Raw genomic sequence first — 19535 nt, 5'->3', positions numbered from 1 at the left:
CCTAGGTCTTTTGACTCATGTCAAGGACTATTTATCTGTACAACACCTTTTCTGTGGTTAGAATTGGGGGAGGGGCTTGGCATACACAGTGAATGAAAGACTATCTTTGCCCGTAGGAACTGACATGAGGAGCTGACACAAGAAAACTATGCACTAACATCCTTCAACAAAAATGCAAGAACCCTTTACAAATTTTTAGCAAATTAAATCCAGCAATATATAAAAAGGACACTGTATCTTGACCAAGGGGTACTTTCCATAAAAAAAAAAACCAAGGTTGGTTCAATACCCATAAATCCATCAATGCAATTTACTACATTAATAGAATAAAGAAGAAAAACCATATGATGTTCTTAATAGAAACATGAAAAGCATAGATAAAATTCAACTCTCATTCATGATAAAAAAAAATAATTCCCAGCAACTGGGAATAGAAGGGAACTTCCTCAAGTTGATGAAACCTTCGAGGGAAAAAAATTATGGCATAATTCATGGTAAAACAATAAATGTTTTCTACCTAAAGACCTGAAAAGGCAAGGATGTCTATGCTCACCTCTTTTAGTCAACATTTTTAAAGGTCCTAGTCATTACAATAAAGAAAAATAAGAGAAAGAGAGGAAGAAAAACGAAAGGAGCATAAAGATTAGAAAGAAGTAAAGTAATTTTTATTCACAGATAACATGATTATGTACATGAGAAATCCAAAGGACTTTAACTAGAACTAATAAGTGAATTGTGAAAGGTCACTGGATACAATACACCCTCCAAATAATTGTATTTTTGAATGTTAGCAACCAATAATTGGAAAATGACATTTAAAAATACTATTCATAATGGCATCAAAAACGTCAAATACCTAGAAATAAACTTGACAAAAGATACGCAAAACAACTATACTTAAAACTACCAAACATTGCTGAGATAAATTAAAGGCAACCTAAATAAACGGAAAGATGTACAATGTTCATGGATTGGAAGTTTCCATATTATAAAAATGTCAAGTCTTCTGAAACTGAATTATAGATTCAGTACAAAACAAATAAAAATTCCAACAAGCTGCTTTTATAGATATGGACAAGCTGATTATAAACTTACATGGAAATGAAAATACATAGATTAGCCAAGACAATAATAATAAGACATATTACCTGATTTCAAGAAATACTATAAAACTATAATAATGACTATAACATAATATTGGAACCAGGATAGACAAATATATCAACAGAACAAAATACAGAGTCCAAGAATAGAATCACACATATATGATAATTGATCTGCAATAAAGGCAACATACCAATTTTATGGGGAAGGAAAGTCTGTTTCAATAAAGACACTGAAACAACTGCATAGACATATTGAAAAGTGAACCTTGACCTCTACCTCATACCACACACAAAACTGAGATGGATTATAGATTGAAATATTAAAGCTAAAACCACAAAGTTTCTAGAAGGAAACATGAAAAAATCTTTGCAACCTTGGATGAGGCAAGGATTTTTTAGGGTACAAAAGGTACCAACCAGGGACTTCCCTGGTGGTCCGATGGGTAAGACTCCACGCTCCCAATGCAGGGGGCCCAGGTTCGACCCCTGGTCGGGGAACTAGATCCCACATGCCACAACTAAGAAGTCCTCAGGCCGCAACTAAAAGATCCCACATGCCACAACTAAGACCCGGCGCAGCTAAAAAAAATAAAAATAAAAAATAAAAGTACCCATTATGAAAGAAAAAAATAAATTGGATAATAAAAATTTTAAAAATTCTGCTCATCATGAAAGTGAAAAGGCAAGCCACACATATTCCACCAAAGTGGATATATCCTAAATGTCCATCAACAAGAGCATGAATCAAAATTTGTGGCATATTGACTCAACAGAATAGTCCACAGTAATGAAAGGAACAAATGTATAACATCATGGGAATGACCCCAATATAATGCTGAGTGAAAGAAACAGACGCAAAGAAGTTCACACTATATAGTACTATTCAAAAACAGGTAGAACTAATCAATGTTGACAGAAATCAGAATAGTGGCCACTTTTTGGGGGGATTGGTGATTTCTGGGGGTTGGTAATATCCTGTGTTTACATCTGGGTAGTATTAAATTGTCTACTTTGAGGGGCTTCCCTGGTGGTCCAGTGGTTAAGACTCCGTGCTCCCAATGAAGGGGGCATGGGTTCAATCCCTGGTTGAGGAAGTTCTGCATGCTGCACGGCGTGGCCAAAATAAATAAATAAAAAAATCGTCTGCTCTGAAAACATTCATCAAGCTGTGCATTTACAACTTGTGCCCTTTTCTTTATGTTACATTTCAAAGAAAATATTTTTTAAAAGACAAGTAAGAATATAGACGATTCGAACAACACAACTGACAAACTCATCCTAATGGATACATACAAAATACAGTCGCAGAAGACATATTCTCTTCAAGCATGCGCAGAATTTTTTTTTTTTAATTGACCGTATTCTAGGCCAAGGATATAGCCTGTGGGACCTAATTCCAGCCTGGTGCCTTTTTTGTATGGCCTGCAAACTTAAGAATGGTTTTTACTTTTTTCAAATGGTTGGAAAAAAATATTTTGTGACATGACATTATATGAAACTCAAAATCAGTCCAAAATACAGTCTTACTGGAACATGGCCACTCTCTTCACCTGTGTCTGCTTTCACACAGCAAAGGCAGAGCCGAGTAGTTGTGACAGACACTGCATGGGCAACAAACCCTAAAATGTTTACTACCCGGTCCTTTAAAGAAAAAGTTAGCTGGGCCCTGTTCTAGGTCACAGAGCAAGTCTCAAAAAATGTCAAGGGGTTGAACTCATATGATCCGTATTTTGTGCCCAAAAGAGCTATTAGTTAAAAATCCACAGCAAAAGGAAAAACAGAGCAAATCTCTATGTTCAGAAATGAAGAAATACTTCTAAATAACTCAGGGGTCAACAAAAATACTGAAATGAATATTTTAAAATATGTTAAGCTAAATAATAATGAAAATAGTGGATATTATAACTTACATGTTGAAACAGTACTCAGAGAAAATGTGTAGGATTAAATGCTTGTATTAGAAAGAATAAAGGCTGCAACTGAATGAGACAGGCATTCATCTCAAGAAATATTGGAAAGCCAAAAGAATAAAATAAACTTGAAGAGTAAAGGGAAAGAAAAAAAGGCAAAACTAGGCATTAATGAAATAGAAACACAATAGAGAGAATAACCAAGATCAAAAGTTGGTTCTTTGAAAAAAGTCTAATACAATTAATTGATAGGTCTTCGGCAAGATGAATCAAGAAAAGAAGAAAGTACAAATAAAGAATATTAAAAATAAAAGGGGGACATGACCACAGATGCTTAGAAAATGTGTACAGTTTTTTATGCCTATTCATTTGGAAATTTAGACGAAATTGCTAAATTTCCAGTAACATACAACTTAGCTAATACAGATACAAGATGATATATAAAAACCATAATTCTATAAGCTTTAAAATAATTGAATCACAGTGAAAAAAAACTATTTTAAAGAGGAAAAGCCATCCCAGATAGCTTTACTGGCAAATTCTACAAAACCTTTAAAGAACAAATTATTATTTTAGAGACAATTCCAGTGTATAGAAAAAGGGAAACCAAACCCATTCATTTTATTAGGCTAGTGTAATCTTAATAACAAAATCAGGAGCCAATCTCACTCATGAACATGCATGCAAAAATCCCAGCAAAATTCTAGCAAACCAATTCAATAATGTGCAAAAAATAATAAAACATCATGACCAAGTTGAGTACATCCCAGGAATATGTGTGGGTTTTCATTAAAAATCAATCTATATACTTAACTACATTAGTAGTAGAAATGAGAAAAGTCAGAGGATCACCTCAACAGATGTTGAAAACAGTGTTTCATAAAATTCAAAATTCATTTATGATAAAAAAAAATTCTTAGCCATCTTGGAGTAGACGGGAACTTCCTTAATCTGTTAAAGAATATCTACTAAACCCTACAGAAACCACTAAACTTAAGGGTTAAACATTAAAAGCTTTATGTATGTATGAGACAAGAATGTCCCCTTGATCACATCTATCAACATCTGTGCTGGAGATCCTTACCAATACAATAATGCAAGAAATAGAAATAGGAGATTATGAATTAGAAATGAAGAAGCAAAACGGTCATTGTTTCAGAAGACATGATTATATTCACAGAATCTCCAGAAGAATCTACAGAAAATGCTCCGAATTCATAAGAGGGTTTACCGAGGTCAATGGACACAGCATAAACAGAAAAATCCTACTGCATTTCTATCTACCAGCAACCAATGGTTAGAAAATGAAATGAAGAGATACTATTTACAACTGCATAAAAATATGAAGTCCAGAGGAATAGATCTAACAAGGAAAGTATACAGAAATCTTTAAAACTTCACTGAGAGACGTTCCAGTGGTCTAAATATAATACATGGAAGGATGTATCCGTTCATGGACTAGAAAACTCAGCATTTGTTATTTCCCATCCCAGACCGATCTGTGGATTCAGCACACAGTATCTGATGAGCTGCTTCTAAAATGTATATGGGAATCAGAGAGGCCAGGAAAAGCTAAGACATTCTTGAGGAAGAACAAGGTAGGGGCTGGCCTCATTTTATAGCAAGTGACACCATAAGCTGTAGGAAGCAAGACAGTGTGACAGAGGCCCACTGGACCCAGTGGAGCTGAGTGGAGGGGCCTACATGCAGGAAGATTGTTGAAAAGTCATCTCCCATGCTCACTGGGACATACTGCCATGTGAGGGTGGGATACTGACTTATAAGATATGGTATGTCCTTGGAACCAGGGACCGATACATGGTGGCCTTTCTTCTATAACCAGAACACTCACATCTAGGTATAGCGGGGGAAGGAGAGTGCCTCTCCCTTTACTCCTCCTGACCCACATGTAAGTTTTTTCTTTTGCTCCTACAATGCTGGTCTCTGATGTTAGTTTTCAGTATGGAAGGGAGCAGCAACCCTACCAGAAGAAGGCACTGTGGTTCCCCTCAACTGGAAGGGGAAACTGCCCCTGGTTATCAGGCTCCCCAGATCACTGGACAGCAAGGTGGTACAGGGAGTTCTGGGGTGGCCTGGGTGAGTGGCTCTGCTACACAATGGGGATGGGGAAAAGGGAATCTCCTGGGCACCCCCTCCTGCTCCCATGCTCAATGGGAAATTTAATGGAAGACTACATCAAGTATTAGGCCTAATCATAACCTCAATTCATCACTTCGTCCTTGTTGAGCACGTATATTCACAACCAACTAAAGCTTCTGCATGATGACCAAATCCTGGAGATTAATAAGATTTTCCAAGACTGCTGACAAACTAGATTTCCTTTCCAGCTGCAAATTAGGAGATGCATGTGGAGCCCCTCTCATGTGCTCCGTGTTGAAAGGAAGAACAGCCGTGAGAGGAAGCACAAAGCTAGAAAGTACAGCCCCAATGATTTTCTCCTCATCAGGCCCGGGTCCAGTCCAAGGCACTTTCACAGCCAGGTTCTCTTGGCCAGATCCCGTGAAAGCAGAGAAGACTCGCATCTGCAGAGAAGTTCCTGCTGCAACACTGTGCAGCCTAACAGCACAGGGATGCACCCAGCTGCTGGAGCAAGGACAAGGGAGAATCCTTGGGACACACAAAGTGATCGGAAATCTCCATTTGATTTGTGGGAATTAATCTTTCAAGGACTCAGTCGAGACATTTTGGATAATCAACAACTGAGGTCTGTTCCAGTTCCTCATGGATGACCGCTAGCTTCCAGAACTGGAACACTGCCACGAGATCCAGGCCTGCTGAGCCCCAGGCTGTGCTGGAAGCTGTAAATGCAGAGTCTGGGTGGTGTGACTTACCCAGTTTGGTCAGTTATGCCTCCCTTTTTAAAAACTAAAGGCATGGGCTTCCCTGGTGGTGCGGTGGTTGAGGGTCTGCCTGCCAATGCAGGGGACACGGGTTCGAGCCCTGGTCTGGGAGGATCCCACCTGCCGCGGAGCAACTGGGCCCGTGGGCCACTACTGCTGAGCCTGCGCGTCTGGAGCCTGTGGTCCAAACAAGAGAGGCCACGATGGTGAGAGGCCCGCGCACCGCAATGACGAGTGGCCCCCGCTCGCCGCAACTAGAGAAAGCCCTCGCACAGGGGCGAAGACCCAACACGGCCAAAAATAGATAGATAAATAAATAAGTAAAATTAAAAAAAACAAAAAAACAAAAAAACTAAAGGCATCTGTTCATAACAAAGATATGGCCACGATTTTTGTGCCCAGCTCTTTGACACTGCTTTTCTCATGTAAGAGGTGGGTGACTTAATCAAAGGTCTAGGATTCCGCACATATGCCTGTAAAGTGTACACAGTCCTTCATTAATAAGCCTCTGTACACAGCTGTGACAACAAACACTCTTCTACTCAGAAAGAGATCGACGCTACTGGGATTCAAATTCTGGACTTGGTTTGGCTACCCGGAAACCAAGTTTGCTACACTTGCACCAACCGTGGACGTATTTGGAGCCCAGGAGCAGTGTGGTCTGCCCTACTGCCCTCACAGACTGGCTGCAAGGTTCAAATGCTATATTAATAAGTGTGGTGCAAAGAGTACTGTCCTAATGAGAGGGAATGTAGAAGAATCATATACTTTTGAGATAAGGGTGAAAACTTTAAAAGAAATATAAGGTATGTTTCTGAGAAGGAGAATGTTTATTTCCAAATATTTTAATCTCTGTATATGTATAAGTATGTTCTCGAAATATCAGAAGATAATTTTTGGAAAAAATGGATAATCAGAGGACTCTCAAATTTTGCCTGAAACTTCTGAAGAGTACACAGAATCTTTCTAGGCTGAAAGGGGCAGGGAGATCAGATTTCATCTGTTTCATAGTCACGTATTTGCCTGCTTTGAGGGCTATAGAGGAATACAGAGAAATAAGTCACGGCTCTTACCCACAGGCAGTTTGCACGCAAGATAAAAATATGTATTCAAGAAGGCAAAAAAATGAAGAGAAAAAAAGAGCTTTAGGGTGAGTACATACATAACGTTCTGTAGCCAGAGAGAGTCCTCTTCTAGCTGAGAGAAGCCTCGGAAGCCTTCACATAGGAGGCGGTCATGACCGTGGGCGTCAGCAGAGACTGGTGATGGGAGGGGAGGTACACCCCAGGCAAATAGCGTAAGACGGGAAGGAAAGGGTGAGGGGGCACTGGCTCTCTTTGCTAAGGCAGCTTCCCCACCACGTACGTCAGGAGGTGTTAATCCAGCTGAGCATTCGTTGGTGTTGTGTGAAAAGACGTGCCTAAAAGGTTACAGATAAATAAAGAGCAAGGGTGTCGACAGAACCAGGCAACGGCCCGCACGCTGCTGCCGAGGGGCTTCCTGGGTAAGTCAGAGGCTGGGCACTAAAGGAGGTAAGGCAGGAGGGAAGCCTAGACTGTGGACTTGAGAAGACTGTAAAGCTCTGGAATCGGTACCTTGGGAAATGCGTGGAGCATCAGAATCACTGAGAGATACAGGAAAATACTGAAGAACAGCCGGGGGACCCAGCTGACAGCGGACTCCGTGAACGCCCAGCAGAAATAACCAGCTCGTTTTCACAACTCGTCGCTGCTGTATTTGCCCACCTGCAGCCTCTCCACCCTCTCCACCTAATGTCCTGGGAATCCAAATGCAGGCAACACAGAGCACCAGGTAAATTTTCTACGCTTATTCACGAGATGAAAAGGCCACGATGAAAGCATGCTCTTCAAGTCTGTGCATGTCGCTAGGAGATACAACCTGGTAGAGGCCACAGAGCTAACCTGGAGATGGTCTTTGCAAACTAAGTGGTCAGGAACCAAACGCAGAAGTCAGGTAGGGAAGAATGCATGTCTTTATACTCGGAGGGAAAAGCCACCTTACAAAAAGATGGGAGTAAAGCAAGGGCCTGTGAAGTGAAGAGTAATGGCAATAATGACCACAATCTCTATGAACAGAACTTTGTGAGCTGGAAAATAATGTTAGAATAAGAGGTCAGGAAGGAAAGACACGGAAGAAAAGAGCTTCTACACACGGGCGACTAGGCGTGCGGGGAGACGCCCATCCCCCCAGAGAAGCGTCTGGTTATCTACCCCGAAGCCAGAACCGCTTCATCACCGACGGGGACGGGGACCATCCCTGGAGATGTGGTCCTACAAGGCTCACATTGAGGGGCAGGCCTTCACGTCCACGAACCGAGGCACCAGGGCGGAGCAGCCCCACCACCAGGGACACCACGTGACTTGTCCCGAATCCTGCCTATGAACCAAGGAGAACAGAACCTATTTGGGGGCGTTTCATGAAAATTGCAAACAGCACAGTTTCTCACGTTTCTGACCAGATCCCCAAAGTCAACCTAAAACAACCAAAAAGTTATAATGAACAATGAGAGAATCAAGTGCCAGACTGGAAATAACGAAGGGTCAAAATGAGAGGCCAAAGGGAAAGGAGTGATTTCTGGGCGTGGTTATTCACAGGGCTGTAGGCACCAGGGATGCTGGCTGCACAGACAGGCTGACCCTCACAGGGTCATCTGTGCGTGAGTGAGGTCAGACCGGTGGTTTCTCAGGGCGCTTCTACCCCCGGTGTCTAGGATTCCAGGACCTGCCAGTTTCCCCCTCTGGGAAGCTCATGATCCCACGATATGAACTTCTGAACTGAGAGAGTGTGTTCTGGCCCTGCATTTGTGCCTGAGATGCCAAAGTGGGTGACAGATACATCGGTTAAAAAATTGCATTCAAGTATAACAACTTTTCCGTTGGAAAAAAAAAATATCAGTTATGTTATTTGTCAGAAAGACTGAGAAGTCCATGGACTGAAAGTTTTATAAAAAGTAAAATGTGTTAAATTCCAAGCACTTCTCATGTGCTCCATGGTCCAGGGTGGGATGTGGAGGGGGAGGCATGGCCCTGTCCTCCAGACATGCACATACGTGTGTGTGTGTGTGTGTGTGTGTGTGTGTGTATTTTATATACATTTTACTTCTTTTAGTGTTTGCCCTTGAGTTTGACATATACATTTATAATTAATCCAAGTCCTCTTTCAAATAACACTTACTGCTTCACAGGTAGTGCAAGTACCATATAACAGAATATTTCTAATTCTTCCCTCCCATCCTTATAACCCTGCTGTCATTCATTACTTATCCATAAGTTATAATCACTGAATGCACTGTTGCTATTATTGTTTGGAAAAAACTGTTATTTGTTAGATCAATTAAGAATAAGAAAATAAAAGATTTCAGTTTACCTTCATTTATTCCTTCTCTAAAGCTCTTCCTTTTTAAAGTAGATCTGTGTTTCTGATCTGTGACGTTTTCTCTCTTTTTGCTGAATTTATTGTAATATTTCTTGCAAGGCAGGTCTACTGGCTACAAATTTCCTAATTTTTGTTTGAGAAAGTCTTCATTTCTTCTTTCACTTTTGAAGAATACAGAATTCCATGCTGGTGGTTTTTTCTTTCAACACTTGAAATATTTTACTTCACTTGCTTCTAACTTGAATGCTTTCTGGCTAGAAGTCCAATGTAATACCTATCCTTGAACCTCTATAGTTGTTATTTTTTTTCCTCTGGCTTCTTTTAAGATTTTCCCATTGTTTTTGATTTTTGGTAGTGTCTGTTTGGGCTGCTTTAACAGAGTACTATAGACTGGCTGGTTTATAAACAACAGAAATTTATTTCTCACAGTTCTGGAGGCTGGAAAGTCCCAGAACAAGACGTCGGAAGATGGCTGGTTCATGGACGGCTGTCTTCTCTCTGTGTTCTCACAAGCAGTAAGGGGTAAGGGAGCTCTCTGGGGCCTCTTTTATAAGGTCACCAATCCCACTCCTGAGGGCCCCACCCTTATGACCTAATCACCTCTCTACCCCTACCCCTAAATACCATCACACTGACGGTTAGATTTCAAAATATGAATTCTGGGGGGTGGGGGGACACAAACATTCAGTCTGCAATGTGCAGTTTGAATGTGATATGTCTAGGTGTAGATACTTTGGTATTATCCTCCTGGGTGTTGTCTACGCTTCTGGGATCTGTGGTTTGGTATCTGTCATCAACTTGGAAATTTTTCACATATTATAATTATATATTAAAATATATGTTATATAAAAATATCTTTAAGTTATAATTTCAAATATTTCTTCTGTTCCTTTCTCTTTCTTTTCCTTCTAGTATTCCCATTAGGGGTATATAACACTTTATAATTATCCCACAGGTCTTGAACGCTCTGTTCAGTTTTATCATTTTTTTCCCTTTGCATTTCAGTTTTGATATTTCTATTGACATGTCTTCAAGCTCACAGTTCCTTTCCTCACCTGTCCAGTTTATTGGTGAACCCATCAAAGGCATTCTTCTTTTCTGCTACAGTGTTTTTGATTTCTAGGATTTCCTTTTAATTCTTTCTTGGAGTTTGCATCTCTCTGCTTCCATGACTCAACTCTTCTTGCATGTTGTCCATTTTTTCTATTAGAGCCTTTAGCATATTAATCACAGTTCCTTTAAATTCCTGATTTGATCATTTCAAAATGTTTGCCATATCTGAGTCTGATTTTGATGCTTGCTCTGCCTCTTCAAACTGTGGGGTTTTTTTTGCCTTTTAGTATGCCTTGTAATTTTTTGGTTGAAAGCTGGACATGATATACCAGGTAAAAGGAACTGAAGTAAATAGGCCTTTAGTGTAAGGCTTTATGTTTGTCTGGCTGGGAGTTAGGCTGTGTTTATGGTTTGCTGAAATTGTAGATGAAGGTGTCAGAGGCTAAAGCTTCCTTGGATGCCTCTGTTTTTGACTCCCCTGTTGTGTCTGGGTTTCTCTAGAGACTTCATGGATAAGGTCTCAGATGTGCAGCTCTTTTGGTTGTTTCCTGTTACTATACAAAAGTCTGGCTGATGCCATGGTGAGGTGCGGGGGAGAAGTGCTCCACGGACCTGTCATGAGGTCCCTAACCCTAACCCTAAAAAGCAGTCCCGTAATCAGTGAGATGGAGCTGCGATAAAAGAATTCATGAAGAAAACTAGACAACAAAAAACCCAACTACAATAAACAACAAACCAATGAACTTCAAGTACAGCACAGAAAGTACGCCTCTTGTTCTGGGGCGGTGGGCCTGTGTCCTGCTTATGGAGGAGTTCTCTACACTCCTGACACCCCAGCCTGCCTTGCCCAGCTTTGGCCGAGGGTGCGTGCAGCCGCGTGCAGGAGATTTGAAAGGCACATGCGTGTCTGCCGAGGGGTCAGAGAGCGGGCATTGTGGGCCCGAAGGCCCTTCCTGCTGAGGTCACTTGGGGCAGAGGATGAGAACTGTCCTACTTTCTGACACAAAGCGGGCTCTTCCACTGGCCACTCAGGACACATTTACACAGGCTGGCTCTGGCCAAAGGAGGAGGATAAGGCAAAAGCAGGAAGATGTATTATCAAAGACCAACTGAATAAAAGGGAAAACAATGGCAACTTTTGAAGAAAATCAATTGAGAAGGAATTCTTAATAGCCAAATTGTTGTGAAAGATAAAACAGGAGCTATGAGTTAATAATAGGCTATAGATTTTTTTCCATCTGTACTGAGGCTTATCTTATAAATAAATGTTCCTTATTATTCTTTGGCAACTGTTTGTGGGTGACTCAGATAGTCTTTCAAAACTGGACAAAAGGAATAATATAGATCTCTTGTATCCAGGGAATTCCTCAAATTAGGAGTGGCCATGAATTAGAGAAGAAATTTGATTTTGATACAACATCTGCAAATGACAGCTGCCTTTTCACAAAGTTCCCAGTGTCATTCCTCTACTTTAAAAACTTCCAATAACGATAATAATAAATTACCAAAACAGAACATATTGCAGTAATCCACTTAAAAACATATTTAGTGGATTCTGGTTATTCAGTATTCTCAGTTATCTTTTCAAAATGAATGATTCTTTACATATTCAAAAACTAACAACTTACTTTCCCTGAGAATGTCCCAAAGTATTTTAAAATGTATGACTTAATCTCAAAAAGGTTATTTGGTTGGGGTCGAGATAAATAAGAAAATTGCACATTTGAAATAAGAGGAAATTTACATAACCATGTTGCAGTCAAACACATTCCCTTTATAATAAAGCCACGCTAGGAAAAGATTTCCTTCCAACACAGGTGCCAACACTGGCTCCTCTTGGCCTCACATGTGCAGATGCTCTTGTGGCTTCTGGTGCATCAGCCCTAACTAGCATTTTGAGCACTTACTCCAGGGGAAGGTCCTGGGCTAGGTGTCATTCTGGAGAGACACACACGCACACACATGCACACACACACACACACCAGCTGCTGAGCCTGCAAGGGAGTCAGAAACTACCTCAACGGCAGCTTCAGGGCAACTTAGGGAAAGGATGGGCATCTAGGGACACGAGGACCCAAGGAGGGCCCGTCCTCTTTAAGGGGTGCTTAGAATCCCCGGAAGGACTGTAGACACCCTGGTCCCCAACCTGAACGTTACACCTGAGGAAGTTAAGGTCCAAAGACATTAAGAGACTTGCCCAAGACACCCCCCACTGTGGCAGCACAGGAACTGGAACTTTGGGGTCCCCAGCTCCTATCCTATTACTCTCTCCTGCCTGTGCTTCTTAGAAAGGACTGAATCATCACCTGTTTTCCTCCCAGGCTCATAACTGCCATGGCCAAGTAAGGAGAGTCTAGATGATGTTAACATGTTTTTCGTTTACAAAATGGACACTGGATGGGGTGACAAAGAGGACCCTTTCCCACAGCTTCCTCTTGTCTTAACTGCTCCCGGTCAAGGCTGCTTCCGCTCATCTACCCTTTGGTCAGATAATCACCAGCCAGTCCACTCATGTGCCTGGAGAGAAACATGACAAAAATGCTAAAACGCACCTTCACAAATTCATACAAGCCAATGTGCTGAGTACCCCTACTGTTTCCAATTACTGGAAGAAGGAGAGTAACACGGGTACCTCCTACAGTTTGGAGGCTTTATGAATCACTTTTCTGCAGGACAAATTGGGCGTTTTAACAAAACCTGTAAATCACTCACATTCTGCCCCATGTGTACGTCTTCTCTGACTGCTGACTCAGTAATACAAGTAGGAAAAACCACAAGTCTGACAACAGCATGTTTCTTTTCCGTGACCAAAGGCTACGGTGTCCACATTTATGGAGACAGACTTATCTTGAAAGTAACCTAACAATGATATTACGTTGCTCAGCACACTGATTTTTTTAAAATGTGTCTTTTAAAAAGTTCAATGAAAAGCTCAAGAAGGGAGCAGACCCTCTCAGATGCCCGCCTGACACGAGCACAGCCGTGGTCCTTCGACATACCGTTTTGCAAAGGCTGTATTATGAAGAGGAGGCAGATTCTGCCAGGCACATAATTTGTATATTTAAGGGAGGTGTATGGATGAAAAAGCGAAATATGTTAAATTTCAAAGGCCTTGGAAGCAGTGCTGTGTGTGAGCTTGTATTACAAACAGCCTCACATTATTACACAGGCTATTAACGAGGCCCAGTGAATGAAAGTACAATTTGAATATGCATGACTCTATCCAGTGAGCAGGACTTTTGTGTACTGATGAGGTTTGTTTTTTTTTTTCCCTCCTAAAGAAGGATTAAAATTATTCTTAGAGAAGTATGGCTACCCAGAGGCTGGTAAAGTGTACTCAGACCACAAAGTCACACCACGTTCAGATAAAAGATACAGGTCCTCCACGGACAGCTCTGATGCTACCTATCATTTTGGAAACTCGTGCACAGCCTGCCCTCCCGAGAAGGAGCTTCCTCAACTTCAAGCGGCTGCGTCATGACAATTTCTAAGCAAAAATACTGATTTTGGTGGCCATCCCTAAAAGTAGGCAAGGTTAAATAAACCTTTCAAGTGCAAAGCCTTCCCTTCCGTGGTAAGGCGCTCCGGTTAAAATACTGGGGAATGGGTAAATTATTGCACCAAATGGCTGAGAATTAATCTCTGCTGACTAGCTGTAATCTAACGAGGCGTCTGTGTCCCCGGGAGCCCGCAGCGCGTCCCTGGCGGTATGTGCAGTGTGTCGAGTCTGCGTGGCACCCTTTGTCCCCGCTCCCAGGCGGCCTTTCCCCTCATTGTCCGTAATATCCTCATGCATCTGGGACGCGTGGAATGCATTCATACTAACAGACTTACCATTGTTTTCTCTCCGAAGCTTTGTTGAGCAAAGGCTGCATCGTGGTTACTGATAATTATATTGCTTAATTAATCAAGACAAAAAAAATTTGCAAATCATTGCCTGGTTGCCAAGCAGGGAGATAAAAAATGACAACAATACAAGCTGAAGCAATATAACAAAAGTAACAGCTATCTGATCAGAAATTCTTATATAATGAAGCTATTAATGCTAAATCGGTTAATGTTAACATTGCTCCAGGTGTCTCTACTTAGATGCGAACAAAAAGGCTAACATTATGGATATAAAAGGCCAAATGTTGCCATGGATTCTGTAACCTGATAGAGAGGACAGCCTTTTCATTTGATTAGGGAATGCAATTTAAATACCAGGGACCGAAGCCAAACAAACAGACTTTCCCTCCACAAGCCTCTCGCATTCACCCTGGGGTCAGTGGTTGGTGAGCAAAAGGTCAGCCACACTTGCCCTGGAAATGTCTGGATTAATTTTATTACATTGTAATGGTTTGTCCTTTAAATGTGGGGATAACACTAAATTTCCAGTTGGCCATTATTCTCTTCTTCCCTTTAGGCTTTTTGAATTGAAGTATTAAGAAAACGATTTGCTCGATTCATCTTGTCAGAATTTATGGCCAAATTTATAAAACTTACACAGTTTTTTAAAGAAACTTGTTTTCATGCATTATAATACCTTTTCAAAAATCACTTTGACACTACGAAGTGAACTCAAATACCTTTTATGTTCTTAATTTACTATAAAAATAAAAGTGACATTTTTAGGACATTAAATGACATTTTAGAGGGCCGTGTTGAAAATGAACTAATAAAGCCAGTTAATCCATACTAAATATTAAAGAAACACATTCTCCAGTTTTGAAAGCTACAGGATACTAAATTTATTGGTTGTCTAATATTAAAATTTTCAGTTTAATTTTTTAAATTAATGTCCTTCATGGACACACGCAAATGTTATTAGCACTAAGAGCCATTTTCTTATACAAACGTGAACACTTCGCACGCACAGAGACTTGAACCAAAGATAGCACAAATATTTAACATGAAGCACTTCGGCATCTTTGCTCCCTGAGTAGAAAAGAGGGTTCCCTTTATGTCAGGCTTCTCACCAGCCAGAGTAGGGGCTTTTCTGAGTTCAGGAGTCGACTCGCGCTGTCATTATTTATTCTATTTTCATGGTAGTAACAATAACAAAAAATAATAATAGCAATAATAATAATAATTATTATTATTAACACTTAAGGAGCTTTTCCTCTGGACCAGGCACTGTTTGAAGCACCTTCCATTTCTTAGCTCATTTAATCCTCACAACTTGAACACTTTAGATTAGGTTATAAATCCCAGGAAATCTTTGCCTACTATCTTTAAAGCTTAAAAATAGAGAGTATTTAGAACAGTAACTTTTAGCTCCTGCAGGAGGACAATTTGGAATGGAAATGAAGGTTGTATTTAATATCAAGCTGAAACACACAAAGTCATTTTCTTGAGAAGGAGAGACTTAATACACTAAATGTCTAATTAAAAAACTAAAAAAAAAAAAACCAAAAAACTCGCCTTGTATTAATAGTTGCAAATAAAATCAAGTCATTGTATCAAGCACTGTTAAACCACCACTAAAGGCAGGGCAAAGACAGAAACGGAAGCCAATCCAGGTTCCGGCACTCAGGCCCTGGATGGTTCCGGCTGTTCCCGTGATCGATGCCAATGGACCCGGCTGAACTGACGGGTGGCAAGGCACGTCCATCGTTAGAAGCCCCGACATGGGCCAAGCCACGGAGGCCCAGCTCTTCAGGACTTTTCCGCGATCCTTCAGGACTGACCCCCGTTAGCAGCAGCAGAGGCAAGGCTGGATCCCGTACCCACAGCTACCCACAAAATGCTAGATGTGACAAGGGGCTCATTCAACTCTTACTGTTATCAATCAACATGCCCCAAGTTCTAAATGACAATTTCTTTAAATGATAAAATCTTAAAAATTAAAAACATTTAAAAAACCATACGTGTCTTTGCATTATAATTTTCAGAGTCTCAGTAATAAAATACAGAATTCTGTGCTCCTGATGAAAGATTCTTTGAAAATCCCAATTCATATGTAATTCCTATTTAGCATGTGTAATTCACATACGTGTAAAGTGGCCCCTTTAGCATACTGGTATGGCTGTTTTTCAGTAACAGTGAATCATATGGCAAACGCTTGTACGAGCCAGAAGAATAACGCGGTGAAAACATACCTCGGGTTTCTTCGTTATCGCGATAAAGAACATGTGATTCTTCATGGGGTAGATGATGATTGAAACGTCTCCGAAGGCGGTGGGGATGATCCCCCTGCGGTAGTCCCGGGAGTGTTCAGACCAGATGATGTGGACCTCGTCATTCCCCAAGTGACGGAGCTGCAACGGCAAATTGGCTCCTTATTAATCAGAGCGATAACAGCACTTTAGGAGGGGTCGTGGCTTACAAATTGAATTATTATACTCAGAGGCAAAAATAATTCACCACCAAAAAAGGCTACAACACCGATGCCTTCTGTGGGGATTTTAAAAAAGCACAAGTACACGAAAAAAACACAGCTCGCCCTTCTATGAAACACATTGGAAACAAGAGAGAGAGGCACGTAAGCATCGCAGGTACAAGACCTTTTCCAGGATTTGTTAAAAATTTAATTTTACTCCTGCAGCAAAGCCTTGCGCAGTATGTGGCTGAGCAGTTTCTACGCAGTGGACGGCGTGAGACTTTTATTCCGTATTACAGTAGAGCTTCACTAGGCTCTGAATTCAATGGTTATTAAGAAAAACAGAAGATGAGTGTAAGAGAACAGAAGCCATTATAACACAATCCTTACCAAATGCATAAAAACGAGATTTATGACAAACCTTTAAGTATGTATAACACTACCCTTGTCTAAGAAACTAATGTGTTACTTAAATTTCATAAGAGACTAATACCAAGCACTAGTACGTAGCATTTGAAGAGTGCCTGACTGTAGAGAAAGTCTGTTCACACATACATTTTGTTCAGTCTTTCCACTAACTCTCTGAGGTAGGCCACGTTATCTTTATGTTGTCTGACGAGGAGGGGAGGGGGCTCGGAAAGGCGGGGCACGCCCCTGCCACGGTGTAGGAGCAGCGTGGGGCAGGGCGGCCTGGGAGCTGGCTGGGGCTTCTGAGCCACCTGGCCTCCACGGCCCATGGCCATCGAAGCTGCAGCCAGGACAACTGCCCTGTCACAGCTCAACTCCCCCAGCCCTCTCGTGTATCACTTTATACACAAGAGGCCACGTGGTCCAAAAACAAGCCTGAGACTCCTGGCCTCTCTGAGGAGGGCTTCCCATGCCTCCAAGGAAGGGAACCTGTGAGCATCCCTCAGGGCCCAGCTCGGTCCGATGCAAGAACACCCTCGACAAAGCTCCTGCACAGTGACTGCGCGTCCCGGGCTGGACAAAGTGCAGGTGAGGCGCGTCCCGGGCTGGACAAAGTGCAGGTGCGGTCATCTGGGCAGGCCTGGCGGTGTGACTCAAGCAAACTCGATTATAAAGGTTAAAATGCTGGCTGAAACTGAAGTCCTAAACCCACAAAGGCTGACTGGTGAAGGCCCTTGGATGCCTCCTAAGGATGTGAGGTCCCGGCCCTGCACACGCTGCAGAAGGAGGCCATCAACCACCATGACAAAGTGTGTCTTGCTTCCTAGCTTATTTAACAGGTGAACCCTAAAAGTGACTGAATTCGGAGGCACTTTAGTAAAGCAGAGATGTTATGTCAAAGCTAATGCTTTGGTTTTGTCTTAAAGTATAAAAAAGAATGCTCTGAAGTACTGTGTATTTAAAACACTTTAATATAAATACAATTTCTTTATAGACTCTCTGACCACAAAGGGAAAACCTGAGATCACCCCAAAAGGTCTCCTTTCTGTTCACAAGGTCACAAAGGAGGCTGGTTTGCTGCAATGCCTGCTTCTCCCTCCCTCCGTCACACCTCTGGGGACCACTGTACCTCTGCACCTACGGTGAGGCGCGAGCTCAGGTGGCTCCTAGGTGAGGCGCTCTATTCAGCTGAGTCTGAACCTGGGCTCTGGGACACATGCCACTGCTGGCGTTGAGCACGAGGCACGACAGTGCAGAAAAATTCAACGGCGTCTACAACTTTCTAAATGCAAAATCACCCAGTACGTGTCTTTTTCCTTCTCCTCCTCTCTTATATATAAAGACTAAAAGGGTAGCAGGCAAAAGGTGTACCAACCCGTTACATAAATAGTTAAAAAAGAAGACCCCGGATTTTCACAGTAACACTAGGCATCTGTCTCTCTCTTTCTCTATTTCCATTTTTCTTTCTTTTTCCTTTTCAATAAAGCATGCAAGGAGTTCACAACGCACTCCTGAAATTCAATCCTTTTGGAGTCAAACACGTGGTAGCAGCTCACCGGCAGCACAATAAAGGCATGTTTTTGAGAGAAATAGGAGTAGTTTCAGAAGGAAACTTTGGAAGGAATTTAGAGCAGCAGAAGGGGACTGTGAGAGCCGGGGCTGCCCCGGGGTGCACACCCACCCTCCTCGCCCCGCAGAGAGAGCCAGCCTTCTGGGTAGTTTTGTGCCCCTTGATGCAGGGCTGGCATGAACTTCTGAATGGGACCAACACACCTAAGGAAAAGCCTTCCTGTGTGGCCGTCCCGCCACAGGCCAGCACCCCAGAACGTGGGACAGCTCCCCGGCCAGCCGTGTAAGGTGCAAGGCATTAGCTCTGAGGTAATACGGTGACTACTGAAATTTTGCAGTTACCCTCCCTTTTCTAAATTAGGTAACTCGATTACATAACCCAATGAAGTCTCTCTTAATTCTGTCTGCAACTATATCCTCAGGACTGGGGCAAGGGAGGACGTTATCACAGGAACGGGCCCACCCTCCCAGCGTGGCGATTCTGCAGGTGGTGATAACACGAGATTAATCATCTGAAGGCTGCTTTCAGGGTCACGTGCCTCAGACCTCCGCACGTGTCAGTTTAATTAGGCAACGCACAGAACTAAGAGCTGAGGCCACGGGACCGGTCGTTGATACATCCGGAGCAAAGATCAAGGACACACCCTCTTCTGCCCACGACAAGAACACAGGCAGGTAAAACAAGTAAGATCAACCCGGCCAAATTGTCAACCACGTCAGAACATACGGAAATACTCTGGAAGCTTCCAAGTATCGCTCGATTTAAAGGGGGTTTCATTACGGAGACGTTGTTTTGTGAGTTTTGGAGAATTCTGACGACAGGCCCTCAAGTGAGAAACCCGTGCACACAAGTCACGTTGACCAGAGTCGTGTGTCATCTGGACGGAGCCGTCCTTCACGCCAGCTACTACTTCAAACACACAAGAGGCTT

General features: G+C 42.1%; 1 protein-coding gene across 3 annotated transcripts in view; it reads right to left on the bottom strand.

Annotated features, from left to right (window-relative positions):
- The window catches only part of RALGAPA2 (Ral GTPase activating protein catalytic subunit alpha 2), a 280276-nt gene that overhangs the window by 78552 nt on the left and 182189 nt on the right, over positions 1-19535 (bottom strand). For all 3 annotated transcript variants that reach the window (XM_068565247.1, XM_068565249.1, XM_068565248.1), the window contains one exon: positions 16407-16565. In XM_068565247.1, coding sequence (XP_068421348.1) covers positions 16407-16565 — 159 coding nt within the window. The remainder of the gene's footprint in view (positions 1-16406; positions 16566-19535) is intronic.

This window comes from Eschrichtius robustus, chromosome 16, assembly GCF_028021215.1.
Source record: "Eschrichtius robustus isolate mEscRob2 chromosome 16, mEscRob2.pri, whole genome shotgun sequence".
Lineage (NCBI taxonomy): Eukaryota > Metazoa > Chordata > Mammalia > Artiodactyla > Eschrichtiidae > Eschrichtius > Eschrichtius robustus.
Note: the sequence above shows the minus strand (reverse complement) of the source record. Positions and strands in the feature narration are given on the sequence as shown.